This window comes from Caloenas nicobarica, chromosome 5, assembly GCF_036013445.1.
Source record: "Caloenas nicobarica isolate bCalNic1 chromosome 5, bCalNic1.hap1, whole genome shotgun sequence".
Lineage (NCBI taxonomy): Eukaryota > Metazoa > Chordata > Aves > Columbiformes > Columbidae > Caloenas > Caloenas nicobarica.
Window position 1 is genome coordinate 48579618 of NC_088249.1, and position 20161 is coordinate 48599778.

At 39.0% G+C, this 20161-nt stretch overlaps 1 protein-coding gene across 3 annotated transcripts in view; it reads right to left on the reverse strand.

Moving 5' to 3' along the window:
* LRP5 (LDL receptor related protein 5) overlaps positions 1-20161 on the reverse strand; it is a 186455-nt gene that overhangs the window by 25648 nt on the left and 140646 nt on the right. For all 3 annotated transcript variants that reach the window (XM_065635179.1, XM_065635180.1, XM_065635183.1), the window contains 9 exons: positions 19109-19398; positions 16860-17086; positions 16348-16532; positions 13241-13564; positions 11070-11272; positions 8525-8736; positions 6829-7019; positions 1737-1946; positions 842-967 (listed from right to left, as the gene is read on the reverse strand). In XM_065635179.1, the coding sequence (XP_065491251.1) occupies positions 842-967; positions 1737-1946; positions 6829-7019; positions 8525-8736; positions 11070-11272; positions 13241-13564; positions 16348-16532; positions 16860-17086; positions 19109-19398 (1968 nt within the window). The remainder of the gene's footprint in view (positions 1-841; positions 968-1736; positions 1947-6828; positions 7020-8524; positions 8737-11069; positions 11273-13240; positions 13565-16347; positions 16533-16859; positions 17087-19108; positions 19399-20161) is intronic.

The following is a 20161-nucleotide window of genomic DNA, read 5'->3' on the forward strand; positions in this document are numbered from 1 at the left end:
AAGTAAGAAGCTCTTATGGCCATGTTGTGCAACAACAGTACAAGAAATATAAACAGATTGATTTCCCCTGTTCCTGCAGATGTAACCACCACTACCCTAAAACCACATAGCCTGCTGTGGTCATGGGAAAGAAAACAGTCTATAATGGACATGACTGTCCCATGGGAGGTCAGAGTTCAGCCAGAAAATGATATCCATAGAAAATGAATACATAAAAATAAGTGGACCAACAGAGCCAAACATTTAAGATATGATGCTTTCCAAAAAGAAACAATGTTTTATTTGTTTTGTTTTTAATCCCCTCTGCAAGTGTAACATAACAATTTTCAGAAATCCTGGGACTGTGAAAGGGAAGTCCAAAGAAAAAGTCTACCATGTGGAAAAAGGATTGCAATAGAGCTTTTGGCCTACATTTCATAACTAGACAGTACAGTGTTTTGTGTTATGAGGCCAAATTCATTTAAAAGACTGGAGTATGACACTGTGGGAATCATATGCAGTTTCTGCTGCTAGGTCATCACAGGTTGATGCGACAACATCTTGTAAGCATTTGTTTGAAGCACCAACCTGTCACATCATACAATTATAAAAATGTCAGTAGAAGATGCAAATATTTTAAGGTCAAACGAGAATATTCTGCTCACAATGAAAAGTCACATATGTCCAAAAACTGAAGCAAAAAACAGTTGGTAGAAGAATCAAAGGTCAATTTAACACATGATGCAACACACCATGTATAACAAAACACTGTGTGTAAATCCACATTTTGGATTGGAATGCAACCTCAACCCCCATCTCTTCTGATGTAAACTGCTTAGCAGTACTGTTAAACAAAACTCACCTCCACATGTTAAGAGATTTTGTAGAAGCACAAGGTGCTCAGGACATGAACATCTTGGAGTCCCATCCCCTTTGGCAATGCAGATGTGCGAACACCCACCATTGTCACGAGAACATGGATGGACAGCTGGAAAAAACACACAAAAAAGTATATTAGAGAGCATAAAAGAAATCATAACCACTCATAGCTAGGGCAAACTCACAAAACCACTTGTGAACCACTTCTGTTTGAGTAACCAAAATTGCACTACAAATTAACAGGAAGCTAAATGCAGGATTTTTCAGTTCAGTGCTCAAAAGCCGATTTACTACTTCATGAGGACTACATTTCTCCCAGTCACAGTGATATGGAGACCTTTAAAGGACTTCTAAAAAGAATTTGGAAGCTCAGGTGAAGAGGAATGAGAAGGCAGACTTGAGAAGGTCGCACCTAGACCTAGGATAGCTCACTGTAGGAGCGTCCTGCCAGTTCTCCCTCCCTCACTGGAGGCTTTTACATCATCGATTGTGCTAAGACAAACCAGTCATGCGTTACAGAGGGGTCTAAAACCCGCAGAGAAAAGGCAAGTACAATTATTTTATTTCATTTTAAAGGTTTTCCAAATCTTATCACTTGGTTGTACTTAAAAAATAACAACCATAATTATAAGTAGCCTTTAGAGTAAATTCCGTATCATGTGAGCTTGTATAAGGCAAGTAACTAAGTGCCATGAAATCACATATTCTAGCTGTGCAGAAATACTCCTCTGGACAAGAAAGAGGAACTTGTTTCTCCATCTCTTCTAGGATCTGATTGTTTAAGTTGAAAGCACTCCGTGGCTTACAATATTCAGCTGGATGAGGATTTTGAGAGTGACCAAGAGTGAGAGACATTACAGGTATTGAAATAAACTCACAGAATTCCTCCATATCAAGCTCTTCCACAGCATGAATGCCTGTTAGGTGAGCAATTCGGCCTTGAATTCTAGTCCTTTTGTACCCATTTATTTTCTCCACTCTCTCAATCATCTGTTGCTGACGATCAATCCAATACAAGTGATTCCCCAGCACAGTGAGTCCCATTGGCTGAAGGATGTTGGAGTCCTCCAGGGTCACGCGGTTAGCACCTGAGTTAAACAAAAAAAAGGCTAGTTTTACACTAGTTGACTTTTAACTAATTTATTAAAAAAACCCCAACCAAACCCAACATTGAAAATAGTTAGCTGTAAAGTCATCGGCTTCATTTGTCTATGCAGAGGAAGGCTCTGCTTGTTCAGCCTTATCTCAGGTGAATACAACCAGTTGCCATGTCACCAGAGCAAGCAGATACAATGTGAAACACAGCTCATCCTTGCATATACTGGCTGGTCAGCCAGCCATGATCAGCCTCATGTTAACACGCTCTGTTATGTGTAACTGTGTGCAATCTCTAAAAGCCTGTGTCACCAATAAAGACTCAACTCTTGGGCCAAAATTTTTACAATACATTCACACACTGAGCAGTACACTTTGTTGGAATCTACAAGCAAGCATGAAATACTACCAATTAGCTTCACTGCCATTACTCAGGTAAAACATACATCATGCAAAGCAACAGGGAAATAAACCCTGTCATATGCTATATCACAACCACCAGAGATATGATCACAAAAGAAAAGCTCACATTCTAACAGTCACACTTCTTTCTTCACTTTCTCTTTTTTCCTCAGTAACCAACCAGAAAACCAAAACTCCAACTAATTCAGTATGCCCTTAAACAGAACACTATCAAATGCTCAGATTTTCTGCTCCACAGAAATATGTCAAAATCTGCTCTCAGCCACTGTGTAAAAATCAGGATAAATAAAAATGCATTTATGACTGCTTTTAGCTTTAATTGCTTGCAGTCTTCTACTGCGTACTGTCCTACACTTAGTGGCCTTTAATTGTTGCTTTTGTTATGCTTGTCTAGGGTAAAAAAAAGATTCCAAATTATTCTGTTAATTCACATAAACCATTTTGAGGCTGCGTATGCCTATGTATACTGGATATATGTGTTTTTTAAAATTAATCAAAACAAAATCTTGCTGCTTCTGCTCTTGTATTTCATTTTGGAATGAAGACCTTATGTCTGCTTGCACTTAAAAAATAAAAGTTTTGAATATCTACACAAAACGAGATTACAGAATCTGGATACATAATAAAATGCTATGAGCACAGGATTCCACTGTTTTGCTGCAGAAATTATGTAGAGCTCAGCCAAGCACAAGAACGTAACATATATTTCAATTACAGATTCTATTAGTTTGGCACATAAAATTACCACCTGCAATGACTCTTGCTTGACTGTCAGGACAAACAGCATGCATGCGAATGTAATTTAGTTGTACAGAGATCAGAAATTCTTGGACTTCGAGTTTTAGTTCTTTAGTGCTGAATTTCTTTTGTTTCCAAACCAATGAGGAAGACATCTTTGTTTCATTCCATTTTCAGAAGAAACATGTATGAACTATATGTGACAGTAGAGTCCTGTAATCTGATATATCTATTATTGTATGCACCTTCCAAGTACCATGGAATTTTACTCTTGGGCAGAATAAAAGAACAGAATGGATGCACCTGCACTAATTCTACTACATGGGCACTAAACCTGACCCTTAGTACTACTCTCTAGCAGTGCAGTTCCTGAGATGTTCTTTGTCTTCTCCAAAACACATCTTAAAATTTAGAAATACTAGGAAACATTTTGACAGAAGAAGGTTCTCAATTATCAAAGCATGGGGCTCTTTGTTCATTTGCCCTGCAACCTGCCGAGCGCCTTTGGCCCCTATGAACTTCAGTGTCATTGGATTTTCAAAGACAAGTCCTTTTGTCAGATTAAGTCTCATATTTTGACCCAAAAGCACAATTTTCAGCTGCATTCAAGATACCACAAGAATAGGAAAGCCTCATTTCAACTCGCTATAAAGAAAACAACTTCTGCCTTCATGACTTTTTAAGTACTAAATTGCTCATCCCTTTAGAAATAAAAGGCAAGCTGGTTTCCTGAAGGATATCCTGAAGGCATCCTGAAATCATGAATATATGAGGTGTCAGGTGACATTTACAAGCTAGCATTCCTGCTACAATCCTAGCCTGTTTGGACAGCCTACCAATCCAGTCCTAGAACACACTGCATTTAATGGTTTACAGGGGCGTACATCAAGCATCATCGTTTTTCTCCCTCATATGCAAAAAGCTGAACACTGGTGATTTGGGAAGCTCCTGGAGGTAGCACTAGATAAGGTGATTAATCTATACTATAATTACATTGGATTTGATCTTAAGTAAATGATAGTTCAAATTATTAATTAATAATTTTAAAAGGAGAAGCAAAGGGCACCTACAGCACTGGATGATATAATTAAATTGTTGTTTAGAAGAATGATCAAAATGAAAAACTTGATCTGAATAAATAAAAAGATATTTTCAACATATATGGTTAGAATAAAGAAGACAAAACATGTTGCAAATAAAGAAGTGTCAGATTTCCATAGTAATCAGTTTGATTCCCAGAATGAAACAGATGTGTAGTCTTTACAAGATGGAAATCAATAATAAAATGTAAAGAACATGAAGAAGGCAAGACACATAACTCCTCTATTTAAAGTCCAATTGAAAACAAAGCAAGTCAAATTTATTCAGCAGCCTCAGTTTATACTAAAATCCTTTTGCTAATATATGCCCATTTCAAAGTGTTTTGCTCAGAAAATAGTTTTTAGAGGAACTAATTCAAGCCAACATAACTTTGGCTGTCAAATTTTTTCTGAAGCTGTGATGCAAAACTGCAAAATTATTTTAAAATAAAAATATGTCGTTATTTAAAAAATCAGTAGCTCACTGAATCAAATTACACTGATCTCAGCTGCAACAAATACAACCATCATTTTCTGGCTATATTATACATGTCCTCTAGTTAATAAAAATTGCTTTCTTTTAATCCTGTAGCTTTCCCTTGATTTTATCTTACCTACAGGGTTTGACTCTTTAGCTGTGGCCCATCAAATATATGTGCACTAAAAGCTTTGGTTCAATATTAACTACAGAAAGTTTAGTTTTCCCTGTAAAAAGATCCAAATAATTGGATTAAAATATATACCCAGTATGCAAAAATACGCTTACAGGGAGTTTTAATGGCATGAAAATGAAGAATGTGTACAAAGGAAGCTGCAATCCCAGGATACAACTACCAGCGTGTGATGGTCTAGTTGCTGATTTATTCATGTATCAGTTTACCTAAGTCTTATTGTCAGGTCTTATTCATTCAAGACTTAGATCTAAAACAATAATTAAACAGACTCCTCTGCATTTCATGCTGTACTGTGCGAGGTCACAGTCTACATCTTCCAATCTGTAACATGACAAGCAAGAAAAACCTGCCCCCTTCCCAGCCCCATCTGCTAGCTGTGACTCAACCTTGCATGTGTGCTAAATCAAAGGGGAAAAAAGAAAGCTTATGTACACACAAACAGACAACCTACACATGGCTAGGTTCACTAGCTACAGTTTCATTAAGTAATATGGCTTCCTCTTACATGGGGGGCCACCTTTTTATCAGTAGCAGCACCAGGTATTGATCCTGTCTTCCCTTCTCAATCCATTAACTTCTCCCTGGTACATAGCCCCTCTCCTAAACCATATGATTTCCACATAATTCTTTTTGTTGCCTCTTCTCTAGCCCTTGCGTTTGTAGATACCACTTCAGCCACAATATCTGCGTGATATGCTGCTTTTCCATCTTGTCCTTTTACTTTTGGATTTCCTCCTACAGAACTTATCCTTTCATCACTAGACAAAAGCCTCTCAGTATCTCTGATGCATTTTGTGTTACATGTCCTATTCTGTCAACCTTTACTTCTCAAACATGGGTTTTTGCACAAATCAAGCCCTCTGACACCTATCCTGGATTGGACATTTTGTGGCTACACAGGCAGTTTGACAATACTCCCCCATCCAGCTTCCTAACTGATGAAAGACATGGGCGGCTTTACCTTCACAGCTCCAGCTTCATGTTTTTGTATCTTCCCTGGCAAACACGAGTCCAACTGTGAGTCAGTTTTAGGTGCTCAAAAGTGAACTGTCCTTGTAAAAAAGTGAACAATTTTCTCCTGTTCCAGTTTGTTGCCCCACTACAACACAAGGGAAGGATGTGACTACATGGCAAAAAGAGAAGAGCCGCCAAAAAATGGAGAATCAGCCTGTTAGGGCAGGTGCCAATCACTACAACAGCCCAGCTTTTACTCCCTCACACTAGTTCACTTTTCTCTGTGCTTCCTTTGGGATTTCATTTCTTGAGAGACCAAATCATGAGTCAGAAAGTAGGGCCATTGGATCCTCTGTGCTATACTTGCTCACCAGATAAGCAAGCCCATTTCTCCACTTCTTCAGCACTATCAAGTGCTTTTAAAAGTCAATGATGAATAGCAGTCTCTAAGATCCATGTGGTGCTCTTGCTATGAGCGTGGAGTAATGTTTTATTTTACTAATGTGGGAAAAATGCAATTAATTGACATCTCTCCACTGTTTTGCAACACGGGTATTCCAGATGAGCTGCCTTATCATCCACCTTAGAAAAAAGCCATTCCCCTTCCTTCTGTTTTTTCAAGCTACCTTGATTTACTAAGATGTAAACTCCAGAGAAGGAAAAATTGAAGAGTTATGCAAACTTTTCAAACCCTAACGAAAAAAAGGGCACAGGGGAGGTGATTTAGAGGTTCCATGACTGGCAACACCTATTTAAATCTGATCTTGCAAAAGTTGCTTTTGGAACATACCAAAAGTCAAATGGGTCTCTTGGAGGGTGGCAATCATTACAGACATGTTTAACACAATCAGATCAAAGATGGGAGCCCACAAGCAATAGTTATCTGCGACTGCCTACACAGAACTGGAAACAGCAGAGATAAAATTTACTGCGGTCAGCATCAAAGAGGGAATAATGTCCTATACATACACACACTCTGCTCCAAACATTTAACTGCTACCACATACCTGACAAGTCACAGCTTTCGATGCGCTTCAGATCTGCATCCACCCAGAAAAGCTTTCCAAGTTTGTTGTCAATCACCAGTGCCACTGGTCGGATCAACCCAGTTGTAAAAAGCACTTCTCTCTCTGTGCCATCAAGGGCTGCACGCTCAATCTTGGGAGCTCGATCTTGCATGTTGGTGAAGTACATGTACCTGAGAACAAAGAAACCAGGTGCTTAACTGAGAGCTTCAGAAGGGAGGCAACTCACCTTTGCATATAGGTTCTATGTTGTAAGTGGGAATGGTTTACACAGGGACGACTACAGTGACTGTTGCTCACAGCTGCAAAGGCCCAGATCTGTCAGCTGCAGAACCCCAAACATTTGTTAACTGGCATATTGAAACAGCCTGAAATTAAAGGCATTTTTCCTTAATACACCAAGTCACAAAATGCTTCAGTACTCAGCACTACTGCACTGTTCCTGCAGAGGAGGTGGTGCTTGTAAGAGACTAGCACGGATTTTCTGCAACCATCCTTGGGTAAAGCTGTCCCCATCTGTGAATCAAAGCCCAGCACCTCTTTCTGACAAAAAGCATTAACTGTCACCTCCTCTCCTTCTGGGCTGCCTTCCTTCTCAGCAAGCAGAAGTTCCTATCAAATGTGAGAGAAGCAAATATCACAGAAGGAAGAGGAACTGAGGATGGCATGTTCCTGATGTCTTATTTCCATGAATTCTTTGTATCTGCCTAAGCCAGTTCAGATGCAAACAGAAGAAGTCTCTGTCCTCCCCCTGCATAGGGAAGTTCAGAGTTTTAGAGATAACAAACCCAAACACCCATTTTAATTGAGAAAGCAGATAAGCTTTTATAGATACAAACTATGTCCAAGTGACTTAGTCCCAATAAGAGTAAAATCTTTCCTCTAATTGCCTACTCCCCACACTAGCTTTTGAACTGTGCAGAGTACACTGAGTATTGTGTAAAATACCAATCCTATAAATGCTCAAGATAGACTCTCTGGGTATTACCGTATCCACACAGTTATGAAATATTGTCATTCAAAGTCTGCCAAGCACATGCTAAGCCATTTAGTAGTAAATTGCAATTTAAGCATCTAACTTATTAAAGAGAATAGTAAAGGACCATCTTTGACCCCTAAGAATTAAGGTACTAACCACCTGAGGTGGAGATGAGGTCTGCTGAATCTAACCAAAACTGCTTTGCAGCAAAACAACACATTTTCTTCCTGTGGGAAATCACTGCATGCTACCTGGTTCAATTCGTTTCAGAAGTTTTCTGAGATACGCATCAAGGCAGAACTAACTTTAAAAAGTATAGAACATAAGGGTTTTGTTTGTTTGTTTGTTTAACTTGCTGCTATTACATAAGCAGGGATAGTTGTATCATATGAGAGATCCCATTTTTTTTCTGGAAACATTTATTTTATGATGAACAAAACTCTCCTGTTTTTCCCATTAGGTGGCAGGGCTGTGCACTCACACAGCAAACAGGACAAGATTGTTTTGCTTTGCTGTTCCCACCTGGGTTAGTTCCTCACTACAACCAACTGCAAGGCTGTGTGAACATCTAAGTCAGTACACCAGAGGAGGCAGCAAAGGAGAGAACAGTAAGAGAAAGGTGGATACCTTTAAAAGCCACACACACAGCTGACATACATTCCAAGAGAGCTCTGTACAAGGTACATAAAAGAATCTCACCCTCGCTCTGCATTCACTACAATGGCTCTGGGCTTGTCATGATCCCCTCGCAGCACCATCCCAATTGACTCGCCATTCAGCCTGTGGACATTGATTGAGTTTGTGGCCTCACAGGTCCAGTACAAGGTATGGCTGTATATATCGATGCTAAGGTCATGTGGCTGCTTCTCTGGGTTCTGACTTTGGTTTGGAGTACTCATGACAGTGAAAGGCTGAAAGACAACATATGGGGAACAATTTCCAGTAATTATTCTGATTACTGACTGAAGAACACTGATTGCACAGAAACATCGTCTACCTACCTGATAGTCCAGAAACACCTAAAACCACCCACAAGGAAATAACAGATACAAGAAATGTGATAAAGCTTAAGAAAAAAAGATTTGATTCAAACTGTGGATTAGAGGAACAACATCTGTAGAAAATTTGTTGTAAGATTATGCGAAACTCCCCAGAAAGCAGTTGTGGGGCCTCCTATAGTAGAATTAATTAGCAGGAGATGGAAGAAAACAATATTGAATGTTTATGCATAGAAAAATCTTGAATGAAACAATGCAAGAAACACGACAGCCTTCTGGCCAGACCTGCACTGTTATACAATTAACTGAACAAATCTCTATTTCCAAAATCTCCTTACTTTATTTTTTGTGGTGTAGTAGATATTTATTTTCTTTAAGTCCTGGCATATCTTAAAAACTAAAATCTTTTAATGAAACTGGGTTCTGTTCGCTTACATGTCAAATGGCTACAGCTCTGCCTCACACCCATACTAACAACATTACCTTGTTTTCACCCTCATGTCTTTATGACAAACCTTATAAAACTTCACATTATTGCCAAGTTCCTGGAATCATTACCCCAGACCCCTCCTAATCCAACTAACATATTATTTACTATGCTTTTTAACTCTATGTTGAATACTAACAGAGACTTCAATACTTTATTCCTGTGAAGAGCACTGGAGCATATAAAAAGTCCCTAAAGAAAAATAATCTTTCTGTTGTTTAACATTACACAGGCTTCACTAGTGTACAGCCAATCCCAGTGCCATTGGGGTAACAATACTGCTGGCAGGACTCCCAACATCAAAGTAGCCTTCAAAGGTGACTGCTTCTTGTGACATGATAATGGTGAGGGGAAAGCAGTGGCTTCCTCAAGTGTCCTAATGTGGTGCTCTCAATCCAAACATAAAAAAGTTCACATGGGTCAAGAAAGCTGAAGACAACATTCTGTGCTCAACTTAAGTCAAATGAATTACCCAACACAGCATTTCTTGTGAAAGTTATATTTCCACAATTTGGTTTTAGTCCTCCAAGTTCTGCAATAGTGATATACAGGCTTTTTTATTTTTATATCAAGCTTTATCCCTATTTTGTCTTGACAGTGCGCCTAGAAATCATTCTTTCCTGAAATCAAAGGTAATATTACCCAGGTATGACACTCATATTCATCATCTGCAAACAGCACACGTTGGCAAAACTAAGTAAATATAGTTAGTGAAAAAGAAAGTCAAAATCTGCAAGGGACCTGCATCTTCAAAGCTGTGTGACCAAGGTAGAAGAAAACACAGCAAACAAATCTCCATTGCAATTTACACTTAGCAAGTACCAAAGAGAAGCTAGACTACAACAATTAGCACCTAGCATAACTGCAAAAAGCAAGCGCAAAACTTCTTCGAAATTCATCCACAACCCAGTTGGCTGCTCATCTCAACATACCTTCTCCCAATCTTAAAACAAATGGTCAAAAAATTGTCACTTCTTCCTTTAAAGGAAACTGTAAAACCTCTAAGACTCTAGATGCATGAAGAGACCAGTCCATTTCCATTGATACCATGTCACGTTGTTTAGACACGACTGCTCAAGAACTAGGAAAATATAACTTACCCATTCTCTATTTAACTTTATATTCTTATTCAAACCATAGTTCTTAAAGAACCTGTTATCTTGACCGGCGAGTTAAGCTATATTAACACATAACACAGCCTGGAAGTACAGTATACTTCTTTCCACTGTTGTGTTAGTAACTAGTGCAAAAGAACAATGTTCCCAACCCAGTAAAACAATTAAGCAGGTGGATAAGCCTATCCCTATCTGGCACAGCAGTCAACTCTACATTCACTCAGGGTTTAACTACAGCCTGGATAGCTGAGGGTTTTCATTTTGAGAGAGATTTACAATTATGACAATATTATCACACAGTTGGCATACGCAATATTGATTTTAGAATACAATTTTTCTGTCCTGAGTATAGTGAGTCTGCCTTACTTCAGTGCCCATTCTTAGCTTAAGATTGCAATTCAAGGCTTATAGTTTCAGATACATGTGATGTACTATATTCTATTACACTTCTTTGAGTATAAATTAAAATCACGATCCTAAAAGTCTTCAGTAATTTCCACATATGAATATAATACACATGAGTAAGTGCTGGCAAGAGTAAAGTTGAAACCAACGATTCCTTGGTGCAGGAGATGGAAGGAGAAAGTCAAGCACAAAGCACACAAACAGAACAACACAAAACTATATACACCAGGTAAACTTGCCTGGGTGCCATCATCTTTGGCTCTTTTTATAATATTCTGACGTCCATCTACCCAATAGATCAATTTATCTAAGGGATCATAATCAATAGCCTTGACGTTCCTTAGACCATGCATAGGCAGGATGATATCTGGACTTTGCTGATCATCTGGTATCATCCGGCTGATCGCAGATTTCTGACTAAACAACAAGAAGCTGGCAGGGGCTGAAACAAACCAAAACAGAATGCATAAGAAAATGCAACTCACATGGTCAAAAATACAACCACATGTAGACAAAGAATATTTAGGACAAAATCCCAGAGAGACAATTATATTCACAAAGAAAATGAAGGTAATTCATAATTAGAGATTTTTGCTATTAAGCTGAAAATGTTTCTTTATGTAGTTCTGGAGGGTAAATGTGCACAACCTCACTCAGAAAGTATTTCCTTTTCATATTCTAAAATAACTATGTTCCCCATGGGGAGTTTAAGCAACACTATTGACAGTGGGCAATACGCAGTCACAGGTTTCCTATACTAGCATAGAATCATTTTGGTTGTAACAGACCTTTAAGATCATTGAGTCCAAATGTTAACCTAGCCCTGTCAAGTCCACCTCTAAACCATGTCTCTAAGTGTCATGTCTATATGTCTTTTACATCCCTCCATGGATAGTGACTCCACCACTTCCCTGGGCAGCCTGTTCCAAAGCTTTACAACTGTTTTGGTGAAGAAATTTTTCCTAATATCCAGTTTAAACCTCTCCTGGTACAACTTGAGGCCATTTCCTCTTGCTGCTTGGGAGAACTGACCAACACCCACCTCGCTACAACCTCCCTTCAGATAGCTGTAAAGAGCAATAAGGGCTCCTGCCCTCAGCCTCCTTTTCTCAAGACTAAACCACCCCAGTTCCCTCAGCTGTTCCTCACAAGACTTATTCTTTAGATCCTTCACCAGCTTCGTTGCCCTTCTTTGGACGTGCTCCAGCACCTCAATGTCTTTCTTGTAGTGAGGCACCCAAAACTGAACACAGTATTCGAGGTGCAGCCTAACCAGTGCCACAAAGAGGGGTACAATCACTTCCCTAGTCCTGCTGGCTGCATTATTCCTGATACAAGCCAGGATGCTGTTGGCCTTCTTGGCCACCTGGGCACACTGCTGGCTCATATTCAGCCATCTGTCGATCAATACCCCTAGGTCCTTTTCCGCCGGGCAGCTTTCCAGCCACTCTTCCCCAAGCCTGTAGCGTTGCATGGAGTTGTTGTGATCCAAGTGCAGGACTCGGCACTTAGCTTTTTTGAGTCTCACACAATTTACCTCAGTCCATCGATCCAACCTGTCCAGACCCCTCTGTAGAGCCTTCCTACCCTCAAACAGATCGACACTCCCATCCAACTTGATGTCATCTGCAAACTTACTAAGGGTACACTCGATCCCCTCATCCAGATAATTGATAAAGATATTAAACAGAACTGGCTCCAATACTGAGCCCTGGAGAACACCACTTGTGACTGGCCGCCAACTGGATTTGACTCCATTCACTCTTTGCGCCTGGCCATCCAGCCAGTTCTTTACCCAGTGAAGAGTACTCCTATCCAAGTCATGAGCAGCCAGTTTCTCCAGGAGAATGCTGTGGGAAACAGTGTCAAAGGAAAGGCTTTACTAAAATCCAGGTAAACAACATCTATAGCCTTTTCCTCATCCACTAAGTGGGTTACTTTGTCATAGAAGGTTAGTTAAGCAGGACTTGCCTTTCATAAACCCATTCTTTCATCCAGTTAAAATTTCTTTATATGCTACTGTGTCAGGATGTCTGAAGCTTTTTTTTTTTTTTAATGTCGACAGTCCATTTTCTATTCATCTGCTATTTTCACTTGAAACCTAAATTCGTATCGGATAACCAGTGAACTGGCAGGCTTATAATATCACATACAGGGGGAAAGCAAACCTATTTGAATTTTAAGTGCATGTGCATGTTGTACAAACTACTTAGGAAAATCTTCAGCCCTAATTCATGTCACAAACATGGATATAAAACCCCATACTCTGTCCTCCTATTTAACGATCAGCTTTAAAGCCAGAACCTTTGAAATGGACTTGAAATGGACTTCACTTTCTATACTGAAAAGGATCATTAGCACCTGGGAGCCACAAGCACTGAAGAATATAGCAGCAAACAAAAAGGCTTACAACTACAGTTCCTGCTGTTGGGATCCAAGGTATAGTGAGCAGCACAGCCACACCTAAATCCATTTGGTATGGCAAGGCACAAGTGACCACAGTGGCCGTTATTTTGCACACAATCATTCAAGCCATCCTGACGTGAAGAATGGAAGACCAATATATCCATCACAAAATCCAGATGGCCCTGAATAAGTGTCCTGTTCTTCCCACTGGTCTTGTCTGCTCTTTCTATGCTGTGAAGATTCCAGTCTGTCCAGTAGATGTAGTCACTGTATTGGGTTAATCCAAATGGATGAGGTAGATCATCTGCTATGATTTCTCGTTCTTGTCCTGCAAAAATACAGATAATCAACTACAGAACAATTCCCAAGTAATGAAATGAAGAGTGTGACTGAATAAAGTTTTTCCTTCCCTTTTGAAAATAAAACCTCATTTCCTGAGTCAGCATCGTGGGATTCACTATTAAGCAGTATCTGCTCAAGAGGTAACCTAAACACTTGCATTCAAAAACCTTATACTGATACCCTCTTGCCGATAGAGCAATTTGAAACTGTCAGTGTACTGTTGTTTAAATAAATACTACTCTATATGTGTCATGCTTATCATCCCAAAGAGATATTAGAAAATATATTCAAGAATACTATCAGCTCCAGGAATCACTTAGGCCAATAAAAACCCCAATTAATATACACAAAAGCAACAACATACAACAAACATGAGATTCACAGAGAAACAGCTATGATAAATTATGGTGTTTCACTCAAGAAACACAAATATTTTGCAGTGCAATTTAACATACAGCTAGCCCAAGACATTAGGAAACCATTTGTTTGGCAGAAATCCCAATACTCCCACACTCAGTGGCTCAGTTAGCAACATTCATAATAGATTTAATACCTTCTAGAGTGTTAGATGGCCTCTGCCAGACATGCGCTACTGAAGTAGATGAATTCTTACTGTAAATCACCTTCCTAAACATTTTCAAGCATAAACCTCTATGAATCTTTGCCACTTTACATCAAATGAAGATGTCACTTTCATCAGCATCATCTCCTGCCTCAAACGTCCAATGCTACATTCTACAGAACACACCATATTTCTTCCTCTGCCCTACTTTCCATCATGTCCTCTCCCATTTGGCCAAGACTGGAGAAGGAATGAAAACCCCAAAAACTAGAACATAATGCCATTTCCCAATAACCACCAGAACTAAGTATAGAGTCAACCTTCCTTACATTTAGGCATCTAAAGTGTCTAAGGTAGAGGCACAGATATCCTGCTCACTCTCAGGTACTTAGAGCAATTCTCAACCACAGTGATGAATTCAGGAGATAGGCTCTTTTGAAAGAAGCAGATATGCTGTCTTATTGACTTTTGATAGTCGGCACATGAAGGAAAATCTCCCCAAACAGTGATTTTTTCCCTGTGGGGTAATGTTTATAATGCCCAAGATTAAGCTGGGACACCATTCATTCATCCACTTTAAGAGTGCTTTATTCATTGCTGGCGGGGAAGACATTTCTATCAGCAACACCAATTCAGATCACTCCTGGCAAAGAGACTGGCACTGCATAACGCAGGCCAAGTCTAATCATGTCCTTAACCAATAAGCCCACTTGCTAGATGCCTGAGTCTTTATAATCTGCTAACTAAAAAGACATCATATAACATTGTTAGCTTCAGTGCTCATCCTTCTACTTTCTTACCACAAATAAATGTTAACAGTAGGTTCAGCTTTAGAACCAGTTTAATTTACCACAGATGATTTCAATATTGTGTTTCTTCTCAATGCCATAACCAGTTTCTAGTTCAAGCCTGCCTCTGGCTATTTTGTTTCTCTAAGTATAATGCACAAGCTTAGTGACAGCTTTGACAGATCATGCACTCTAGATGGAAAAAACCCCACTCTAGATAAAGAAACAGTCTTACCACAACTTCTAAACAGTAACATCCATTCAGCAGTTGTCAACCCAAAGCAACAAATACAAGAAATGCAAAATCAGTGATAGCCTCAGAATCCAAAACTGCTCTCTCTGTTTTCCTGAGCTTAGTAGATTCTCTATACTCTGAAGATATGCATACACAATAAAGCCTTTTAAAAAACATCTCACTCTAGTGATAGTTTTTCAAAGATTTAAAAAAAAAAAAAAAAAAAAAAGTTGCAGGAAAATTATGTATGTCATCAATCAGCATTGCTGTAACAATCTTGTAAAAGTTTGCTTAAATACTCTATGTTCTGCCACATAAACTTTGATTTTTACATTGGAATCACTGAGGCATTAATTCCCATGTCACAAAGGCCTCTCTTTGGAAATGGACCATGGATAGGGTTTTGGGTCAGGAAATTCTGGATTCCATTTCTGATCCTATCATTGATTCACTGTGTGGCATTTGGAAACTTATATAAACTCTGTTTTCTCAAAAAAGAACTCCTATCTGCCTCAGCTTGAAGACCTTGAAGACCATTTAATATTTACAAAATATCTGGACAATACAAAAGCTCTATGTGAGCTGCAGGAAACAAAACTCCCTTGTATTATGCGGTTATCATGTCAACATCAATGTGAAAGTTCAGTAAATCTTAGCACACCCCTTTTATGTATAAATAAAATTCCAATGGAAGATATGCAAATGTGTAAAGTTGTATACAAACCATGTTATGATACACTGCAGAAGTAGCTGCACAACCTTTCAGACTGTAGGAGATGCAAGCAGTATTTGGTTTTGAACTAATACAATTAGTCTGAAGGTGCACGATAACACTTCAAAAGAAAATGAGTGGCCAGACTGAAAAGTCAGGGGTGGTAAACCTATACATTGTCCTCACTTTGAGAAATTCAGAGGCCATCTCTGCTTTGATAAAACACAGGCAGTTTCATATCAATACAGAGAAGTGACACCATATCTCACCATCATTATAAATCATCATACGTTTTTTCATCTAGGAAGTTTTTTGATCTCCTTAAACATTTAACTCTCCATTTCCTTTCATAAGAAAAATATACGTGCAGATTTAATATCAATTATATTATTCAAATTTCATAATATTCAATTGCTTTACTATGGTCAGTGCATATTTCTGTACTGGCTAGTGTAATGTAACACTGGATTACCTAGCATATTTGATGACTCAATCATGCTTGTGTCTAAGTCAGTCCAATATAGCCTTTGGTCTGCATAATCAATAGTGAGGTCATTGGCACGACCCACTTTATCTACCAAAGTGATGCTGTTTGTTCCATCCATATATGCTCGAACAATCCTAGGTTTACCTCCCCATTCAGTCCAGTACATGTATCTGCAACGAGAAGTGGAACAAAAAGAGTACATCAGCTAGGTAAGATTGTGTTTAGCTGCATGCTTTGATTTTTCTAAATTTATTTTCAGTTCTTAAAAAAAAGGGATAACCCATGCGGTTATGTGCAGTATTATAGTACTCCTTTTTTAGACAAAGGTAGAAAAATATGAGTGACAATTCTTATTTTTTCATTGTAACCCATAGGGTTGTGGAGCGTTTATTGTCTTTTCAAAGACCCTGAAGAAATGGAGCTATAGAAACTGCCAATTAACTTGTCACGTACAAGAACATGCACACAAAGCTTTGAAAAACAACACTGCCCCTTACCCTTTGGTAGGATCAAGAGCCAGAGACCTTGGGTTGTCCAAGTCCTTCCACACAAGAACCTGCCTATACTGTCCATCCAGGCGGGCTACTTCAATGCGATTGGTTCCAGTATCTGCCCAGTAGAGGTTCTTTCCCATCCAGTCTACAGCCATTCCCTCAGGATAATCTAGCCCAAACTCAATCACATGTTCAACAGAGCTCCCATTCATGAAAGCTCGGCTTATGGTCTGGAAAATAATTGTGTAAAAATATTACAGTGTTTACAGATACCCCACTGCAATAAAAAGGAATAATTATTATGAAGTTTAGAATACAAAAATAAAATAGTAAAAAAGATAAGCTAGTGTTACATTTTTAAAATGAAATTAAATTTCTGTTGTCAAAGAAGATATAGCAATTCACAGGATAAAAAGACCTGAATTTTCAGAAAACTATTGGTTTCTGATGACCAATCTAAGACATCGTAGAAGTATATGATTTTCAGAAAGCACTATGTATCTGCACATTCTTCATTGCCTTCTACTTGCACACAATAAGGAATTTTTTTTTAATCACTCAATTCACTGCAATGTTTTAAGTCTCAGAAACACATCTCAATTCACAGAAATCGGAATTGTTTCTCATGATCAGTCACCTGGAGCAAGTTTGCTGATCCCATCTATACTTTAGTTATATACACTCAACAAAACAAGTCATAAGGCAAGGTCTGCGTACATATAAACAAGCCGCTCCTAACAAGGAGTACAATCCCCAGATAAATAATTAGTAACTTCCAGGACCAATGTACAATCACCCACCCTTGTTATCAACACTAAGCAATCATCCTACATGCCTGCTAATATGTCAGCTATCAATTCCTTAATAATTTGATAAATGAACCTATCAGGGTAACAGACATTTTATACTTTTAAAGGTAAATGTCAAAACCAGAAATCATGGAGTATGTTTTTATAGGTTACACCCAGATCTCAGAAAAACTTTAAACCCTTTTCAAAAACGAGTCCTCATATAACCAGAGGCAGAAGGAGGTCAGGGAAGTGGTGGTTACCAAAGGAAAGGGAGACAACTGTGGGCTCTCAAGGTACACTACCTGCTGCTAAGCTGCAGGAGGCGAGGGGACAGGGGGAGTGAGAACCCAGATGTGCTGAAACATACGTTGATACATATGTGAAAATGAAGTATTCTGGATAATTCAGGAGGCCACAAACAAGTTAAATGTTTTCCAGTTCTGCATGGAGTAAGACTGGGATCTATGCACTGATGCAGTTTAAGTCATGTATTTTCCACGGTAAATGGTTAAGATGACCATAGCTCCAGCTCTCCATGTGCTTGTGTGAGATTTATTTAGTAACTGTGTCTACAGTATGCTAATTTATTACATCAGCACTGTTGCTGAAGGAAAGGTATCCACATTACAAGCAGCACTGTTAATGCTGAAGCGGAACCCTCATTAGTCTTCACAGAGAGGCTATGGAAACTGCACGTGCCCTGTAGTCACTAAAAGTGAGCTTTTCCCTATTATGGCTTAGGGACATTAGCAAGGAAACATTTTTTGCTCTTGGAAAACGTATTAAGAGGCTAAGTAGAGGAATTCAGTTCCAGTGAAGTACACCTGTCATTTTCTACCATTACTTAATTCACTTCAAAAAAGCGAAGTTAACACTGATGAACAGCACAACACTCACTTTAGTATGCACCTGGATGTGAAACAAATATGTCACAGGAAACATCAGACTCCTGGGGAACATACTCAGATAGAACTGGGGTAGGTGGGGACTTAACAGCGTGGAGGGGACTGGGCAAGTTCCTTAGCCTTTTCTGTGCCAAGCTGGAGACACAGACTAACAGCAACTAATCCAAAGTTCACTTGCCAAATGTTGAGTAAGACTGCCTTCCAAGTCAAAACTGGAATAGGATAGAAAGCTTGGGGTGTTACTCTACTATGTGACATGAAAATAGCTTTTTAAAAATAGATACATATATGAATGCAACACATGCAGCCTCCAAGACTTCGGCATTCAGTATGAGCACACATGACTTCGGATTTTTATTTGAAGCAGGAAGATGCCTGTCACACAACTGTGCATTCAACAATGCAACTGTCTTCATCTCCAAGAGTCTCCTTGGATGCAACTCAATGACAACATTAGCAACTGCAGGACAGATCATGTAACAGGGATGTTTGTTAGATCAAAGTAACTGCTCTTTATGCTGGCTTTATATGCAGGGAATTCACATGTCAATAATACCTTCAAACTAACATCAGTCCAATAGATTCTGTTATCAGAGACATCAAAATCCAGAGCAGATGCTTCCTTGACACCAGTAAGAGGAATAGCAACATCATTATTATTGGTTTCAAGGGAAATCCTATGAATTGCTGCTCTGCTTGTGAAAACCAAGAAGGCTTCAGGAATGATGCACGTCTTCATGTCACTCAACAGCTCAAGGCCAATGGGACAGGCACACCTGGTCTCCTGAGGTGTAAAGAAACACAGATGGCTGCAGCCGCCATTACTCTCTGCACATGAATTAGTTCCTTCAAAAAAAAAAAAAGAAAATGAAACAGTTATTGGTGCACTTTGGAGGTAAGGGGGAAAGAGGAAGGGAGGAGGCTGAATAGAAACACAGTGTAATTATAATTTTTCAAAATAAGTTAACACTTGGGTTGTCAACACATGGGTTGTCAACATGGAATTCTAAAAACACCACTGAAAACTGTTTATTTCCTTCTACCCAAAGATTAGGAAGCTGGTCCTATCCCTCTTATAGCACAAATAACAGCTACAAACATACTCTTCTAGTTTCCCCAAAGATTTAATTCCTCCACTGAAGGCAGGTAATTACATACAGGTTCACAGCTTGGTTATTTTTGGCCAAGTACCTCATCTTTGTATCTTTTTGAAACCACCAGTTTTAGAAATGTTCAGTGATTAAAAATGCTGAGAAAAGAGCTGGATAACCACAGTTCTTTCCCAGCTGTCTCATTTAAAGCTGAGAAAATTCATTAGCAGAAGCATTTCCAAGAAGATCACCACAATCTCACATTTATTTTTTTGTGTGAACAACCACGATCATATGGGGAGGGAATGTGGAAGGGAGAGCAAGGATCAAAAGATAAATGAGTGTCTTTCTCCATCTGCTGGAATCAAGGATTTAGATAAGGACTGTTACCAGCAAAAAAAAAAGTCCAAGATGAGTCTCGACCTTTTTTTTTTTTTTTTTAACTTTCCCTTTTTAAGGCATACATATTTCAGACTTGTAGCTTGAGAACTTGATTATCCTTCAAGTAAAGCTTCCTG